This window comes from Vollenhovia emeryi, unplaced genomic scaffold, assembly GCF_000949405.1.
Source record: "Vollenhovia emeryi isolate VEMERY1.0 unplaced genomic scaffold, V.emery_V1.0 DF939191.1, whole genome shotgun sequence".
NCBI lineage: Eukaryota > Metazoa > Arthropoda > Insecta > Hymenoptera > Formicidae > Vollenhovia > Vollenhovia emeryi.
In genome coordinates, this window is record NW_011967175.1 from 1080492 (window position 1) to 1099505 (window position 19014).

At 44.8% G+C, this 19014-nt stretch overlaps 1 protein-coding gene across 1 annotated transcript; it reads left to right on the forward strand.

Annotated features, from left to right (window-relative positions):
• Positions 1-14113: 14113 nt before the first annotated feature.
• Positions 14114-17534, forward strand: LOC105562302 (chymotrypsin-2-like). Its single transcript, XM_012013045.1, has 8 exons — positions 14114-14294; positions 15107-15227; positions 15311-15381; positions 15675-15769; positions 15938-16085; positions 16193-16303; positions 16406-16558; positions 17272-17534. The coding sequence occupies exons 2-8, from the start codon at positions 15179-15181 to the stop codon at positions 17413-17415; spliced, it is 771 nt and encodes a 256-aa protein (XP_011868435.1). The 5' UTR covers positions 14114-14294; positions 15107-15178; the 3' UTR covers positions 17416-17534.
• Positions 17535-19014: the final 1480 nt, after the last annotated feature.

The window sequence follows — 19014 nt, forward strand, 5'->3', positions numbered from 1 at the left end:
TCGAGGAAAAAGCGAATTTAATGAAACGAGAAAAACCCCGGTGAAGGTGTATTTGTAATGCAAATATCTGGCCGACGCTCCCGGAGGGACGGAAAAATGAAAGCGTCGAAACAGGCGGGTACGAAATCGAGCGTCCCATCGTTCTCGCTAATCCGATTTCGAATTCTTCGTCGTCCGCCCGCCCGCTCGCCCGCTCGCTCGGTCGAATCACGTTTCCCGACGCTGCGCAATCTTGGCAAAAAAAATCCTAATTTTCCCCTCCTTAATTACCTCGGGGATTCGGCGAAATCTCTGAAACCGCAGTACAAGGAAACGCAACTCGAATGTTTATTATCTAAAAGTTGAAGTTCGGTCCAACGCATATCTGTATCATCATTTTACGGCGGTTAAAATCGCCGTTCGGTGCTTGAAATGTCGTGGATGGACATTTGTGAAGGAGGACTGGAAAACTAGAGAGGATCGAAGGAATCATTATTTACCGAAAGTCGACTATTGTCCCCTTTCGGCAGACGCATTGTCGAATTAAGAGCTTTTGTCGCGGGGAAACGCCTGGGGGCGAGCAACACGCTCGTCTCTATTCGTTCCACGACAGGTCCGTCCGCTTCTCTTTCTCTATGGTTTTGACGTGCTCCTCCCTTGCCGCCGGTCGCGTCAAATGAAAGCACTTTTCCGCCGAATAGACAAAATAAATCGAGTCGCGCATGACAATGCCGATAATTTCGCAACAATACGCATACCCGCCCGGCGTCAGGCGCACGCACGAATAAATACGCGCTCGCAGGAAACGCGCGCGAAAAACGGACGGGTGGACGGTAGGGTTGAAACGCCCGTTACGCGTTTCTTTTCCAAACAACATAACGGCGGCACGTCAGGGTGAATCGGCGTGAGATAATACGTGCTGAAATGGTCCTCTCGCTGGCCATCGGCGTACTTTCTCTCCGAGACTTCGAAAAAGATATCGTTCCTCTAATGGAAGCTCATTTTGCACCGAATATATGAAAACACCGCAAAGAAACGGGAAAAATCTGCTTCAATATTATTACTTCAGTTTCTTTCATCACGCTCAGAATAAATCTGGGAAGTGTGTGTTGAGAAACTGACCGACGCCGAGAAGCGAGACGTGGAGAACTTTCTCAGTTAGGCTATTTGTTTACAAAAGAATAAGACTGACCAAGCGGAAGGGGCGATATGGCGCGATGATTTATCGGCGATAATTAAAGGGTCGAACGTCACCGCCGGCTGCGTGTCGATGACCAACGGCCGATGCGTGAGGCTCGTATTAATAGGGCGTTTTAATATCCACCGCAAACGCCACCCATCAATTCCGATCCGAAAAAATCCGTCGAACAAACGCGCGAAATTTCATCGGCGGCGCCATGCAAACCGATCCCCGAGGGCAAGTGAATTTGATTAGAAGAACGTAAGATGCACGGCGGCTCCTAGCAATTTTTATTCTCCTGTTTCTTCCGCCGGAAGAAACGTCTCGGCGTCGCGATTCGGATGGAAGAACTGCGTAAATGGAAACTCTTATTTTTCCGTTTAAGCTTCAACGCGATAGTGCTTACACATATGTAACTGCCTCCACAAGAACACTCGGAATCTATATCCCGCCTTCGCCGGCGGGTGCTCCCGAGTTCGCGAAAAGTATTGGAAGAAGTTGAATATGGTTACGATGATGCAGAAAAAGGGAACTTTTTAATGGCGTACCCAGGTGTTGGGATCCCTATCGATGTTGAGCTGTACCTAACGCTTGCACTTTTAGCGCGGCAGTCCTCCTCCCATGAACTGAACAACCTTCCATATTTCCCCGGTAAGTGTTCGTCCTCCTGGCTGCAATCCCCTATTCTTAATTGCGCTAAAGAGAACGTACTAATAATAACGTAAAACCTTATCGTCCTAAATGAAGCGCTTCTTACTTATATATGACGTAAAACTGCTCGTCCGTATTACCTAATATTTGCGATATTATAAAAGATGAAGTACTTTGTGCCATTTTCTGTTTAATTAGCTAACATTAAAATCGTCATCTTTCTACTTCCTCATCATGCCTTGTCTGCTGCATAGTTTTTATGGGGATAATTTATAAATTTATCAATCTGGAGCAAGTAACACCTGCATATGCATCATTAAAGATATTTTAAAATATTTTGTACATTATATAAGGAAATACGTTATACGTGTGAATATTAATGTTAATATTTCATAATAATGTTATCTAATATCAAATTTTCGAATTTTGTTACACGGTTCGATCAACGTTTTACTTACGAGACGTGATCATCGCGAAACGATCTCTATCTTTATCGCTTGTCAATCTAACGAGTCATCCCAGGTCGATCTCTTTGAGATCTCCTTTACTACCCTCGAAATCCCCGGGAGCTACTAACGGTGGTAAAATCCAGCGTCTCGATATCCACTTCTGGACTGCAGAGGAAAAATGGGAAGCGTGAGAGGTGCGTGGTCGTGCAACATTGGGAGATAATATACGAGCGGTTCTGTGCGCGCAAACTTGATGTAGAGACCTCTCTTGAAAAGTGGCTGTCCTTGTTGGTACCACCGGCAGTTTCCGCCATGATTTACAGGTGAACCGGCGCCGTCGGGCGTCCCGACGGTGCTCAGACTCGGGGATTACCTACTGCGCGCAGTAGAAAAGAGAAACGTCGGGTATGCCGAGCATCCGTAATCACTTTGAACTCATTTTCCAGCGTTTACACTGGAGAAGCAAACGCATGCTGTTCTACGAGAGGCAAAGAGAAATCACTTTCACGAATAAATAATATATCTTTTATAAATATGTTTCTAAGCAATCTGTCGTAATTGACACAAAAGAAATATGTTTCGCTATTAGGTGAATCTTCAGAAATATGCTGTTATTTCGTTAAGACTCAAACACATGAAAAAAAACTTAAACAGTAAAACTTACGACTTAAGGGAAATGACCAATGTGAAGGCTCGAACACACAAAAAAACTTCAGCGGTAAAACTTACGACTTGAGGAAAATGACCAATGACTGTCGCGAACGTAAACAGCCATTTTGAAACTTAAGCAATGCCGAAAATTGCGATCGGTTGAAATTCTCAAGTCTCACTGCTTAAGTTTTTTCGTGTGTTCAGGCCTTAGGTCTCAATGCGGGACACAATTAGCGTTTGTCAATTATTTCGAACGGCAGACCAGACAATCACGTTTCTCCCCAAACTCGCGCTGAAGTCGTGACGTTATCCGCCACGCGCGAGGAGGCGCAAGGTCGGGTGATATTTCCGTCTGCGGTTTTACCCTTGCATCCCTCTGTCTGTCAAGAGCGTTGCAGATAAAACGCTTTGAATTTCAAGACGCGACAGCGTCGTCCGTCACGACGGGAGATCCGCTCCGTCCGGCCGCAAGTTGGCGGCGAGTTGAACAGTAGCCGCGCGTTCGGACGACCGCCGGGGAGTCCATCTACGTTGGTAATTCGCCGACGGTTTCTATCGTCTCGTCGGGGCTCGGAAACTTTCCCCGAGAACTTCGGCGATGGCGACGTACATATGTATCGGGCATACATATGTATGGGGGGGATGGAGGGACACACGTACATGAGTCCCGCGATTTCGTCGGATCGGAATCTTTCGGGAGAATTCTTTGTCGCAGTCCTTCACGGACCTTCCACGGGTCGTCCCGACATCCGTGAGGGAGGCGAAAGAAAGAGCCTGTCTCCGGCGCGGGTTCTTTTTCACCGAATTCGCCGAGCGCTTAATCGAGTTTTAACAGGATCGCGTTAGAGCGGGGACAGAGCGGACCCGTAAACTGATTTTCCGCGAATTGACACGAGCAGCCTTAAATTCGCCGTGAAAACGAACGGAAGCCGAGCGCACCTGTGTCACAGCAGCCTCCACGTAGGGACCAATCTGTCCGTTGCAACGATCGCCTTTGGTCATTATTTAATAGCGAATTCGGTTGCTTGCACTAGTGCGCGCCGAGTGCACACCAAGGCCAGTTTACAGTCAATTTTTATACTTAGCTTTGTCTTAAAGCACGTTGAAAGCGATTTAGCCAGAAAACAATCCGTATGGATGCTATACAGATCGTTTTACTGGCTACGAAATATTTCAAGAATATTTAAGACGCTTCGGAAATATAAGAATTGACTGTAAACAAGCCTTAGTGCGCACTCAGTGCGCACCGTGCAAGCAACCGAATTCGCTGTAAGTCGTATAAAACAATTTCTTGTTAAATTATAATCGCGAATTGTTAATCTGTTTAAACGAAACTCGATTCGCGAGAGACTCTCCCAAGTTATTACGATTTCATAAGGATTTCGTAATGATTTCGGAGACACTGTCCCACGATTACATGAAGTGGTTACCCCCTTGAATCCAGTAGTAAAAATAGTATCGCGTGCCGCTGGCTTTAGGTAACGAGTGGAAGAACTAACGCCTTTTGAACGCAACGCATTAGTCTTGTCGACTTTGACGAACCAATTAAATAAATGGTCGTAAATAGCCTGGGCGGCGAGAACGGCGGCGCGTTGCCGCGAACGAAAGCGCCTTCCATTAGGAGTTACAGCACCATCCACCCCCCTGCGTTCGGCGGAACGACGTTGCGAGCCACTCTCAGCCCCTCGCCTCATCGCGCCGTTGTCGTCGCCGACGTAACAGGAATCACATTGGATCTACAAAGGGTTGACAGAAGACTTTCGTCAGTGCATACGACGCCTCCATTGTCCCCGCTGTAAGATTGATCCCGCGCGGCACCCCACGTTTACCCGGCGAAATCACCAGCTGAAGGACGCCGTAAAATGATACAGCACCCTCCGGGAGCCGAGGGGTGAGCCGGAAAGAGCGATAATAGAAACACCGTGTCGAAGGATATTAAATTTCTCTCGCGAGGAAACATCCTTTCTCATTTAAATCGAACGATTGTAATTTAGTATCCGCTTCATTCCGTTACGTGAACGTTGTCGCGGCGTCTATCGTCGGTGTCCTCCTCGGCGAAGCGTCTCAAGGAAGTAAAACACAACAATTGCGGAGACTTATGAAAGTACGATTGTAAATTATAACGCGCGCCGAATGGCCCAGGATGAATTTGAAATGTCTGGCGGAAGAGAAACGCGGGAGACGTACGTGCTACGTTTACGTATGTATACAGGAATAACAGGAATCGTTTTCGCTCGAAAGACAATGACTGACGGGGTGAAGCGAGCCAAGGGTTTTCGCTTGTATCTCGGTCGGTGCCGCAAGACGCCGCGCGTCAATACATAAAACATGCGCGATAAGATTTTTAACAGCTGGTATCAAACGTCCGAAAGAAACTCGAATGCGATCTTGGCTGACTTGACTTGACTGGCGGCGCATAACTCGTAAATGCGCAGTCTGAAATGTTTATCTTGCCGATCTGCGCGCCGACTAATACGGAAACGGAGCCACGTAGCGGGAATCGTAATAATGCACGTAACCCGCGAGAAATATACAGCGGGAGATGGATTTACGGCGCGACGTCTTGAGCAGGCCGTGGAGAAATGTGAGCGAAGGCGCGAGCGCGAAATATGAGAATGAGACTGAGGGATGAAATGAGGGGGCGGTGGGTGCCTATTTAGTGCGCTACGTCGGCTGTGTCAACGTTATTATACCGCAGATTCTCAAGGGAGAGCTCTCGCACGCTCGCCCGCCGAGCAGGAGGGACGCGACCGAGACGAATAGATCACAGAAGCGGTTTTTTTAAATATGAATAGGCAACGCACCCCGGAAAAGCGAGCGAACGCGCTTCGAACAAATCCTCCCGGTCGCTAGGCCCCTCGAGGTTGATAAATTTTATCGCAAGGATATCAAAGTCTTTTATTGTTCTATTGTTCTTGATAAATATATTATCGTTTTCTGTCTGTGTGAAACGGTACAGTTGTTGAAATGTGTTTTAAATTGCTAATTCTTTCTTTTTTTATACACGTAACAGGACACGATATTGAAAGCGATTCGTGTCTATGCTTTTTATTTCGCTCTTAAATGCTTTTACTCTCGTTAGACGCACATTTTTCATTTTTTACGTAAATAATTGTTTCGCTTCTTAACTGAATAATTCCGGTTGTGCTCTAATCAAAAGATGACTATTGAACCGTTTGTGTCCCAAGAGATTTATCAAGATGATAGGCTTTTAAGAGACGAGATTCAAGTAGCAATTATAAATATGGACGTTAATAGGTGTATCACAGAAGTTGATTGTCTTAATAATAGATGAATTGCAACCTGTTCAAGAACAGGAAGCTGGAGACTCTGTCCCGGGAGGCCCGTCCGTCCCGCGATCTTGTGTGAAGAAAGAAACTCGGCGCTAGCAGGATATTCGGGATAACCGCGGCAATAACCGTTCCTCGACCCTCGAGAGAGCGAGCGAGATTGAGGCGCCTTTTATTCGCAAACGCGCGCGCGAAGTCCTGAATCGTGCTCCAATTTAATGAAAATTCTTATGAAAGCTAATATTTTCGCCGGAAGATGCGCGGCGATAGTATCACAAAAGATTATCCGACCTCATTGCATCGAAATAATATGGAATGCTATTAGGGAAAAGAACTCTTCGTTCGAACTGCTCGAAATTCATGCCCGCGACGCGAAAACCTCCAATCTGACTCTTTGCAAAGGGTCTGCCATTAACCGAACACGCTTTCAGGGCGTCGTAAGCAAACGTGTACAAAGGGACATCGCTCGTTAAAAGTTTCGAGACTCTGCGCGTCCCAGAAAAAAATACTCGACGATTTTAGGGTAATCCCGGGGTCATCGAAACGACCCCCTCCCCCCCGCGGGACAAATCCGTTTTGTTGCGCGAACATTAGCCCCGACACATCTTCACGAATCCGAACTACATTCAACGTGCACGTTCGCTGTCAGGTTTACAAGCTCTCCTCTTCGGGAGGAGCCTACAATTCTGGCAAGGAGCGCGAGATTACTTAAACGAAACGGGGAGCCGAAGAGAGAAGAATTTTTCCGCGCGGCGGATAGAAATAAATAAGAAGCGGGGAATGGTTATGCTGCAAAGGAGGAGTCGGAAAGAAAAACTGTGGGCGGAAGATAGATCGGAAAGTACCGCGGGGATTCTATCTTTACGTCTGGCAAATGTGCGCTACGAACGTAGAGCTTACTAGCGCAGAAAGAGCGGTCCGGAGCGATAAAACACACCGCGCGGTTTCGCGCCGTGATAATAAATCGCGCGTTAGATTTTTACGATGGTATTACTCGGGGATTATCGGGTCACTGGCCTCGGAAGTAAATCCGCAATAAACTGCCACGACGATCTCTGTAAGTAGGTTGGCTGAATATTGGGGCATAAACGCGACACGCCAGCTCTATCGTAGTTTCGTCAGTTATTCTCGGAACATTCGGTTCGGTTGAGTTTTCGCTCATGCCGTACGAGGTGCGTGAAGGAACGGACAGAACGAGAAAAATCGAGAGATAAACGATGCTTAGACGCGCCATGGAGAATAATGAAAATGTCCGTTTGCGCTTATGCGCAGCAGTATACTTTTAACAAGAAACAATTTAGACTAGATTCCTTGGTCGATCGATTAACATCTACAATTTATATTCTGTTATTTCAAATCTCGTTTGTTTCTTATTCGACGAATGTTCACATAATTGATGATCGCCAACGAATATTCCTAACTGGCTTCGATCCCCTCGAAAGGAAAGGTCCTTCGTTTCCTGGGCGGAATTGAGGTTTCGACGGTGAAGGGACCGCGACGTATATGTAAATTGCATTGTCGCAACTACGGATACGGGCTCATGGCGAAGGTCCGACCGGCCAATTAGCTTCTCTAGAGGCCCCTCGATAGAATCGCGCATCAACTTGAATCGGCCGATTCCGCGCGCAATTATAGCCGCTTTAGGCAAGGGACGCGAAGTCAAACGGGCATGCAAATCACTTTCCTTATACGAGCAACTACAAGAGTACGTCAGAGCATGTGGAACCCTCGTAAATTCTTGCCATTCTCTCATAAATTAATCGTACATGCGATATTATACGACTTGATATGAGCCGCTTATATGGTTTTTATTTTTTATTAATATTTTCATTATTTAGTATTATTTATTAAATAACGATTTGCGCGCTAAACTTTTCAGAACTGCTATTCCTTATGTTCCTACGTGAACTGAAACAGTAAGGCTGGTATTACATTTGTCGCGTGACAAGTTTCACAGGGGCGTGTGGATTGGTTGCAGAATGGAAAAGTTGTCGAGTCTCTAGAAATTTTCTTTTCTACAGCCAGTCAGCGTGCTTGAAAAATGTGTCGTACGACAAATGTAATATTAGGCTAAGGCCTGCTGTACAATACGTCGTATGTCGCTGTCGGATGTCGGGACGTAGCCGATGGTCCAATGAGACCCTTTTTGAAAAGAAATTTTCTCAGCGGACCATCGGCTACGTCCCGACATCCGACAGCGACGTTCGACGTATTGTATAAAGGTCGTTTTACATTAAGTTGCAAGCAATCGCTGGCACGTCCATATTGCCGCAAGTCGCAAGAAATTTGCGATTTGAACTTTTACATTGCAGTCGTAAAGTCACAAATCGAAGAAGAGAATGTTGCGACATCCACGAAGGTTGATCACGGTTCATTCACATCTTCATATGGAACACTTATGTCCAAAGAATCATCATCATCCCATTCTATATGACTCGTTTTATTAATATAAAATTTTCTAACCGATCAAGAAACACGAGAAACTAACGAGCTATCGACCAAGTCAAACAGACACAATGACAGTGAAGCTCGATGTTCATTGGCTGTCGCAAATCGCAGAGACGCAAATTTTGGATTTGGTCAAACCTTGCGACTGGCGTTTGCGACTGTATTACGATCGGAAGTAGCGCTGCTTGCGTTCATGTGATTGGTTACTTGCGACTAATGTAGAACGACCTTAACAGGTCTAAGAGTCGCGAAATGGCTTGCGACAATTGTTCTGTAGCGTCCTCTTGTATCAACTTCACTCTCCAGATATACGACTTTTTACATAAAACGCGATCCAGCTGTATACAAAATTAACGATAAGCTACTTCCGATATTCCCGCCTGTACTTTATAGCAACAGATATTTTTCTTATCATTTAATCCTATTTACTTTTACATTTAATTCCAATTAGAAGGAATGATTGTAAAAAAAAAGTCTTCACTTACTGTTGATAAGAGAATGAAATCGAGTGTACTTGGTCTCTTGATAAGATCCCACGGGTAGGTAAAGCGGACTTCCACCGATAATACAGGCTAGTGCTTGCGAAGCTTGCGCAAGCCGGGAGAGCTTTTCGCGAGTTACCCATAGAGCGGCGCAAAGAACGCATCTTTGCCTCCATCTAGCCGAGCTTCTTCGACCGTGTCGAGTTTCCTCTTACGTAATACCAAAATTATCATGAATGAGAGATAACCAGAGCTCTTGTAAAGTTTATGTGCGGTAGACTCGATACGCTGTAATTAAGCGCGTCTACGTTTCACCGCTTAAATGTATCCACATGATGTTTTCACGAGATACATATTCAACATTAATTATAGTGAACGTTATTATGCAGGAAATGTTCCAATGATAAACTAAATAAATACGAGCACAATGTGTAACACGTATAACGTGTATAATGTAAACAGCACGTAATTTAACGCTCATAAATGCTCATCAAGCAATTCCAACTCGTGTATAAACTAATTCTATAAAAAGACATGCAAATTGATCGCGTTAAAATTTCTGTCAAATCGAAATAGACGCAACTTGTACGCTGTTCATTTTCTTTTTGCCGTTTAAATCTCGCAGGGAATGCTCATTGACGATCTCGTACGCTGGATCTCGGTAAAACGCTGAAATAATATCCCTTTGATTGCCTCGCGTAATGACAAAGTGTATCCGTAATAATATTGTTGAGCGTGTCATTCCGCAATGCACATCGCACATAAATCCCCTAATAACCGCGACGATGCAAACACGAAAGACATGTGGCTCGATTCACCTTCTCGCTGCACCGATTCCTTTCGTGACATGCCCGAATGAAGGAGGAAGTCGCATTCCAAGGAACATTTACTCATATATGTTACGAGCGCGGCGGAGCGTCTATTAAAACAGCCCGGCATGCCATTGTGTTTAGCCAAAATTGCACAATATTCGTTAGTGATCTTCCAGTTCCTTTTCTCCTTATCAACGTGAAGGAAATATTAAAAAACCTAATCTCTTTATCAATGGGACACGTAAACATTTCAGTCAGTGAAATTAAAGAAGAAAGAGAGAGAGAGAGAGAGAGAGAGAAAGAGAGAGATAGGAAGACAGTGAAGACATTTGCACCTGTAATTAAAAATGAATTAAGTCAAGTGGTAACACAGTAAACATCGTGAAAAGCGTCCGGTTTACTTGTTAATCGCGCCGCTCACGGAAGGTGCAGCGCGAGATAAAACTGCACAGTTACGCCAGGTAATAGCCTGAAAGCCGGGCGCAAGAGCGCAATAAAATATTCAGGATCGCGCGACAAGAAGAGGATGCTGCGGGCGAGAGGGGAAAAAAATGAATCGGACGCGATGCGAAGGACGATACGCCGGAAACGTGTCGCGTTTACAGCCGCGCTATCGCGCTCATAGAATTTCTCATCGGGTTCTCTCCGACGGAATCCCCGTGCGTGGAGAGAAAGGAGGAGAGCGGGGGAGAGAACGGACGACATGCTCGCGGCACCTCCGAGTCCACCGACCGCGTGCCGGGAGCCGCGCGTGAGCAGCAACGGCTCTGTGTATTCCGTTATCAGAGAAATTCCTTGTATCGGCGCCGCCTGAAAGGAACGTTTCCTCCGCGAATATCACTTTTCCCTCCACGCTCGGCGAGCGATCAATGGCCCCGTGTTGCGAGCGAGGAACAGGAAGCGTTTGAGTCTGTCGAAATCCGTCCCGCGGCATCTGAGGTGCCGCGCTGACAGACGCACTTGCATAGCGGATCGCACGGGGAGGTCTCTCGGTGTCAAAGAGGAAAATCACGAGCGAGTTCCACGTGACATCCCCTTGCGCGCAACCCTCTCTGCGTTAAAAACGGCCCGATAGCTTTTTACGCAGACGCACGTATTGTGTATGTACACGACACTAGGAGCGAATACATGTACGTATATACGCGCCGTGAAACGTACAAACTTCAATTTTATCGAAAAGAAATTTCCCCCACCGGGAAACTTCTTTTCATACCGCTGCGTTTATACGCGTACTTTTCTCCTTTCGCGAATTTAAGTTTGTCCAAGTTTGAAAGCGTAAACAGCATATCTGCAAACAGTGCAGTACGAAATGGTATGCCGCTCCGAAATTGATACGTGAAATCGTTGGCGGTCGCGATTCCGAAAATTTCTAAAATAGAAATGGAATTTTTTCAATAGGTCGGCGATTCTCACAGAGATTCCCGGACTCTGAGAAAGCGCGCTGAAAAATATCACGGTTTAAGCGGCAAATGCGCGGAATAAAATATAACGCGTGCATGGAAAATTGATGGGGAAGGATCGTCGATCTTACCCTTCCCTCGCCGCGAGGACGCAGCAAGAAGTGCATTATATGCTTCTCTGTCGTCGTAAATAACCGTGTGTATCGAGGATTCCGGGCCACTTTAAGGAATGAAAAAGATCACGGATGAAATCCGGCGGTAGAAACGAGTGGTTTTAACGACACTCAATCCCCGGATTGGATTGCGTTGCATTTCAAGGCGGGTAGGAAAGGATGCCATGGCGAATATCCGGCGGTTCGTTTCCGTCCTTCCGTCACTTATTCGTGAGATATAGCGCTCACCTCGGCGCCGAGAGTTACGACGCTGTAATATTGAATCACTCGAGTTAGCAGGGGTGTCTTGAGCGCATCGCGGCTATAATAATATGCTTAGGCGGCACGAATCGATTAACAGCGCGAATAATTTCCTGTCGGAGTATTCGCGAATCAATTGCTTCGCGGGCGGTTCTGTTTACGGCGTTGTAATCGAACGCGCATACGGATATATTAGATGGGCTCGTATTAGGCAATTGATCCGCCGCACGCCACCCAACCCTTACCCGACGCCCTGCTCTTTACGTTATCAAGCCGACTGTGATTATAGCTCTCGCGCCCCGGGGGAGTTATCATCCTTTGCGGTCCCATGTCGCGCCCACGTTGTGCCATATTTTGCTCCGACGCAGAGCCCGCGCGGTTGCAGGCTACGTGGCAGACGGGGCTATTTACTCTTAAGCAAGCAACGCAGCGCTTGTACAGGAGTAAATAACGCCAACCCGTCGTTGTGTGATATTTATAAATAAAAAATTGACGCGTGTATACTCGTCAAATATCGTAAAGTAAAAATGAGGCGGCGCAAAAATTAAATGCTGCGAAAATGCACTCCCGCGCGTTTAAAGGGAACGGAACTTCTGTTCGTGCAAATCAAGAGAAGCTAAGCAAACACGACGATGCGTTGTAATTTTAAATCAGCAGCGAATGTCGGCCCGCGCCCATACGCGTGGTGAAGATTAAGAGCCTTCGTACAAACGAAAGTCGTCGAGGCGGAGCGTAAAATGTGTGAAGCTGATACCAAACGGGTAAGTTACATAAGCAACGGAGTGCGACTTAATTCACTCGAAGCGTTAATTAATCACGACGAGGCGATGAAAGCCGATCCCTCGAGCGTCTCCCCGATAACGCGTCGAGCCCGATAAGTCTGCGGATTAAGAACTTCCGAGGCGGCCAAGATTTATCGATACACGATGAATCGAATAATGGCACGATCGGCGCAAGGAGCGCGATTAGTCTCGCTTCCCTGCGCTCGGTCGTTCCTGGTTGAACGAGAATCCATCACATGGACATATTGGATTTGAGAGAGGATCGAAAGCTCGTTTCCTGCAGGCGCATACTATCCATCCACGTGCGCCCGTCGTATTCCGCGATACTCCTGGCGAGAACATTCCCGTCGATCTAATAATTTTCTCGTGGTAAAGTCGCCCTTAACATAAATTGCGATTGTCACGACGGTGTTCCGGGAGGGGAGGGAGAATTTTCCCAGACGTATATTTACCGAAAAAGGTGGTATTGATCGCTGTGGAGCCGCTCGAAAGCGATGCGACGTGTACAAGCCTTAACGCGGGAAGGTATAGGTATTCGACTTATCGCGCGATAGAGATTCAGTCGCGTGAAAAGCTGCGCGCCGGTCCGCCACCTACCAATCTTCCGGAATGTCAATCTTCATTTTTCAAGAAGGCAAAACGTACGACAGTTCCGAAAGCCGCTGAATCCCGGAGTCTGCCGTGCAAGCCGAGTGCTACGTCCGTCCGCCGCATAGAAACTCGATAAACTCCGTGCGACAAGAACGTTGCGGAATTTACGTGCAGTTCAAAGTCCAACGTCTCAACATGGATATCGGACTAGTACTTGTTGCAAATTTGAATAAGTCCGTCCCGATGTTCCGGCAACTTGCGCGCGCGCGCGCGCGCGCAAGAGCATCTCCCGGGAGTGAGAGCGGCATTTGATACGACGTAATCGATAAGGGCACGGTGCTATTTCATACGGCAGCGGTGGCGGCACGAAAAGCGTACATTTCCGAGCAGGATTTCCGTTAATAAATTTAAAAGGGCCGTCGCGCGGGCAAAAATCGATGATGAAGGTGTCGCGACCGCGAGAGCAATTATCGCTAATCCGGTATACGAAGCGCGAGATAAATGGCGAAATGTAATAAAATGCAGCAGCTGCTTCTTCCTCTCGTTCCCTCCCTCGTTCTCTTCCCCGTCGCCGTCGGGGCACGCAATCTCATGCAAATTCAAACGGCTCGCTTCTCTATCGCGGTACGAGCGGGTAACAGCAAAACGGACGACGATCTCGCTGCTTTCTCGACATCCTCTCGACCGCACTCCATCCACAAGCATCTCGCGACTGCAACCGCCGCGCCGTGCCACGTCCAAAGTATTCGAAAGTTAACGAGAATGCAAACAGTCACTCGATGCACGGACGACAAAGGGCCCATCCGTCTCGTTGCAGCAAGGGTGACGTGGTTCTAAAGGCTCTAACGCCTGAAAAATTCGCATTAGAATAAGAAAATAAAGCTGCATGGTAACCGAATGTTACCATGCGAAAAAATACTACACTGCGAAATTCAACCGAGCTTGAATTTTGTCTGACTCTGCAATATGATCTGTGTTGTGGAGCGCCCCTCTCTCTCTCTCTCTCTCTGTCTCTATCTCTTTGTCTCTCTGAGAGCATGAAATGCTACAAAAAGGAAGGAAATAGTGAAGAAAATGTCAGTCGGATTATTCCAGTGGAACGCGCGGCAATACCTTGATTATCGATATCAACGGTATTTAAAATATTTATTCTGGTGCTGTAAGACGTAAGTGGTCGTGTAGAATAGAGCCGAGTGCGGCAAGTAATAACTTGAGAAGCTTTTATTATAAATTGCGCGATATCGCCAAAGTTGCTAGCCGCGAGAAACAAAGTGAACGATCTTTCGCGAGTCACGCCCGCGATTATCAATATCAATAACATAATATCTCAAATATCTCTTGCTCCAGCCACCGAGCGTAAGCGAACGCCGTTCACAGTAGCTTCAAGTAGTCTGTTCTCATTAAAATACTTCATTATAGATTGCGCAATATTGCCGAAGTTCGTAACCGCGGCAAACTTCGACAAAGTGCATTGTTATGTTACTCCCACGTCACAAGTTTGTTTAGCGTTACATTCTGCTACTTGCTGTACCGCATGTCATGTTCAGCCGGTAATCCCGCGATGCGAAGTATATACATATATCATACAACGGTATTAAACTCTTAAAACTCGGAAAATTACCAAGTTGCGACTTGGGGAACGCGAAAGGCGAACAACCTACGAAATTGCGTAACGTAGATTTTTTTTTACGACCGGAAACTGCAGAGGATAAATCCTTTTTCCTTTTACAAAATTACTATTATCGCCGAAATAATGCCATCGAGATTCTTTTGATATATTTGTTGTCGGATCCATGTATAACGCAAGAAATTACGCGATACTGGATACTTATCAGTGTTTTATTAATGATAAAAAACAATTAAAAAATGATAATATAGGTCGTGAGCGAGATAATAGATTAGAAACTATTTTAAATGTCAATAAACACATAAGATATCCTATCTAATCGTACACGATTTAAAATTATATATTTTATAGACGTTTCGAGTGTCTGCCATCGACATCAGATTTAGAATAATCGGCTGATAGCGTCGCACAAGATTACTAACGATGGCGATACAGTTATTGTCCTTAATTCCTCTATTCGCTACTGTTCATGGTGAGTAATCTACGAAGCAATTTAACCGGTTTTGTGTTTAATTTACTGCAACGAAAATTTTATGTAATAACAAATGAATGCAGGCGCAACCTTGGGATTAGGGCCGAGGATAGTGGAAGGAAGACTTGCCGAGCCAGGAGAAATCCCCTACCAAGTAAGAAATTATTACCATTGCATTAATTGCTTTGTCTTAAAAATATGCGTAATTGAAGTTTGGGTACCTGGGTATCGTGGGAATGTTCGGAATTGTTCAATTATTTCCTAGATTTCTATTGCGTTTTCTGGGACAAACGAAATAATTCCGATCGAAATCTATCCCGAACATTTCCACGATAGGTACCCTGGTCGAGCGATAAGTTAACTCCCTTCACTTATAATAGTTGCGTCAATTGTAAAAATGAACGTGCAATTTTTGTACATCCCGTTGTGTAAAATATATTATTTCAGGTTTCTATTCAACTAATTGAAACAGAGCATCACTTTTGCGGTGGATCTATAATTGACCAGTGGCACATATTGACCGCCGCTCACTGCGCAATGCCGTAAATATGAAAATCTAAAGAAACATTTTAAGAATAAGCTGTATTATAGATACGAAAATACGTTCCACACGATAGTCTTTGCAGTAGAAATAGAGCATCACTTTTGCGACGGAGCTATAGTTAACCGGTTGAACATATTGACTGCCTCTGTTCTGTTCAAATTTTCAGTTTCGTTGACTCGAAGGAAGACATTTTGGTCAGTGTGGGAGTAACGGATCTAGAAAAATCGCGTTCGATTTATTTTGTCGAGTCCATTTATGTGCACGAATATTACGACCCCAGCGATTCATGGATCAACGATATCGCTTTAATTAAGGTGACATAGAGTTAATATAATAGCAATCAACGCGTACAGCCTCAATTGAATTGAACAATTTGTAAATTAAGACTGCGCAAAAGAACACGTAGAATGTTCATTTTCAGCTTCAGACTCCAATTGAATATTCGCGTTTGGTAGCCCCCGTCGAGTTGATGACGAATCAAACTGTCGAGGCCACCTCAATAGCAGTCGTATCGGGATACGGCAGATTATGGGTAAGTTTCTTAACAATTCAGACCCTCAGACTCGCAATTTCGAAAATCGTATTTCAAATTATCTTCGTAAATCGCACGTATGTACACTTTATATACTTGCAGTTTGAAGGAAGAAATACTCCACATCTGTACGTCACAGAATTGAAAATAACCGATCGCGCCTCCTGCAAAAGAACATACGCGAAACGTGGGGTGCATGTTCACAACACGCAAATCTGCGCAAATGATCCAACAAAAATAACGGGCGCGTGCCAGGTAAGGGTATATTTACATAAAGGCGCTGCAATAGATCGCCGTCATTAGTTACTGGTCGCACGTGCAATTTTACGCTGTCTACCCGGGCAGAGTCATTAACTACTTAGCCTGCATTATTCTTCTCACGCGAAGCTTCAACTCACCGTCGTTCCTAATGGCTTTTAACGTAATGTCTTAATATAACGCTTGCACTTCGAGTTGCATAACGTGCTTCAGATTCTCGATAAGAATATAAGCCCGATTACATATCACATAATTGACGACAATCATGTGGAGACACATCGCGATCGCAATCCCTCACTTATCATACATTTTTATTTATCAATTAATTTATCAACTTATTAATTAATGTAATGCTCAACAATATACGTGCATGAAACGTGCGATAACTATTTTATTAGCCTTTCAATTCGCGGCATCACTGATCATGTTGCTTGTTAATGCGCCGTATTGATTATTTTGCACATCAACGTATTCGGTTCGTCGTTATATTTTTGTAATTTCATTTAATTGACAGCAAGATTGCACAACCTGCAGAGTCCATTATCGTCAATTTAATTAAAATAACAAAGCGAAAATAGCACAGGCTAGTATCTGTACTAGAAACGTATTTTTAGTTTATTGTAAAAAATAACTTTATTCACGAGTTGGTTTTTCCAATCAAATTCTTGCGAAATATATTGTTAGCTATTGGGAATTGCATTTTTTTTCAGGGAGATTCCGGCGGCCCTCTCACTGTCAATGGTAAACTCATAGGAATCGTCTCGTGGGCGGTGGGTTGCGCTAGCACAACATTTCCCTCCATATTTACACGCGTGCCGTCATACATCGACTGGATAGATGAGCACATCGTATAACTTGAAGTAATTAACGAAATATAGAAATCTATTTTAATGACATATACAGGGAAATCGAAAATCGATGTGTACGCAACTCAATGACCAAACGTAGATGTAATAAATCGCTAAATATACGTCGTATGTATTTTACATATCGTACTGCAGACACGCTTAATACTTTTCCTGTAGCAGTGACTTTTCTTCGCAAGTAAATTAGTGTGGGAAATGAACATTCATTTCCTGACACAACTGGCTATAATATATAGCTATTTGTGTCGAAAAAATGTTTATTCTAAAACTATTCTAAAATAGACATATATTCTTGTAAAGATCAATATCATACAATGTATATTTTATATTGTTATTTATAACTTCCGCGCGCACAGTGTGGCGAAGAAATGGCGGCAGATGGGAATTTGCCTAAAGAAAATGTACATTCGGATAAATTGCGAATATTGCGTACATATATATTGCACGTAATTTCGGTGGTTGATGTGCCAGCGGTAAACGTATCTCAAAAGAGAGAAGTGGGTCAGTCAAAGCAAATCCGTTTAACCATTCCGGCAGCGTGCGCCAAGTGCACGAAATTGTTTCGGAGAGATTAATGAACATTTCTCTCTCAAAAATGGATGAAAGAACCATTTGCATCTGTTTCCTCTTGTTTCTGCGCGACGTTAATTTCCACGTCCCGCGCACGCGCGTATAGAACGAAGAACTTTGACGCGTCTGTTGAGATATGTGCTTCGCATAACGTGCCCCGCCAATTTCCATAATAATCGCTGACGTGCGCCGAAGAAAAGCGTTCGATTTTCCAAATTGTTTTCGCTCGCAAACAAGCGAATTTCGTTAACGAGTTTATCAGGAAAAGAAAACGTACGGTACGGTTTGATTGATATATTGCTGTCGCTGAGAAATTTCATGTCACGAGGTATCGGATTGGAACCTAGTATATAGGAAAGTAGTTTTGCAGAGAGACGGGTCGCACCGGTACTCCTTGCTTTTACGACGCCGTGAAGGCGAAATATCGAAAACGCCTGGCATCCGACCGATCCGCGTTATTTGACTCTGCCTTGGTTCTCATACTTAATGCAGACGAAAGCGGAAACGGAGAACCATTCCCGATACGATAAAATAATTATTACGCTGAAAACGTGGGCGAGAATTAAATACAGCAGATAATAATCCTGCCGCTCCAAACAGTAATCGTGAGAAACGCGCGTGATTACTGTAAGCTCCGAAAACGGTTTTATGATTCCCCGTATTTCCTTTGGTAAACTTTGCGCTGCAACTCACGCTACGCTGCTCCCTCGGGTACCACATATAATTGTTAAGAATTACAGCGCAAGAAGCATTCACAAGCTTGCTTTCTTAGATTTAAGTGCGTTCTAATTTCCCTAAATGCGCTACAAGGACATAAATTACATATGCCTCGCAGTTATTGTTATATTAACAGCAATTCTGCTTCTCTTCGTTATGCACTAACAAAAATTTAGATATTCTGATATTTGAAGAAATAATCCCCTTAAATTCGTCAAATGTTGCGTTACAAAGATACGATTAATAAGTTAATCGATACTAAATTACATGTGCTTCGCGATAATTATTCTATCAGCGGTA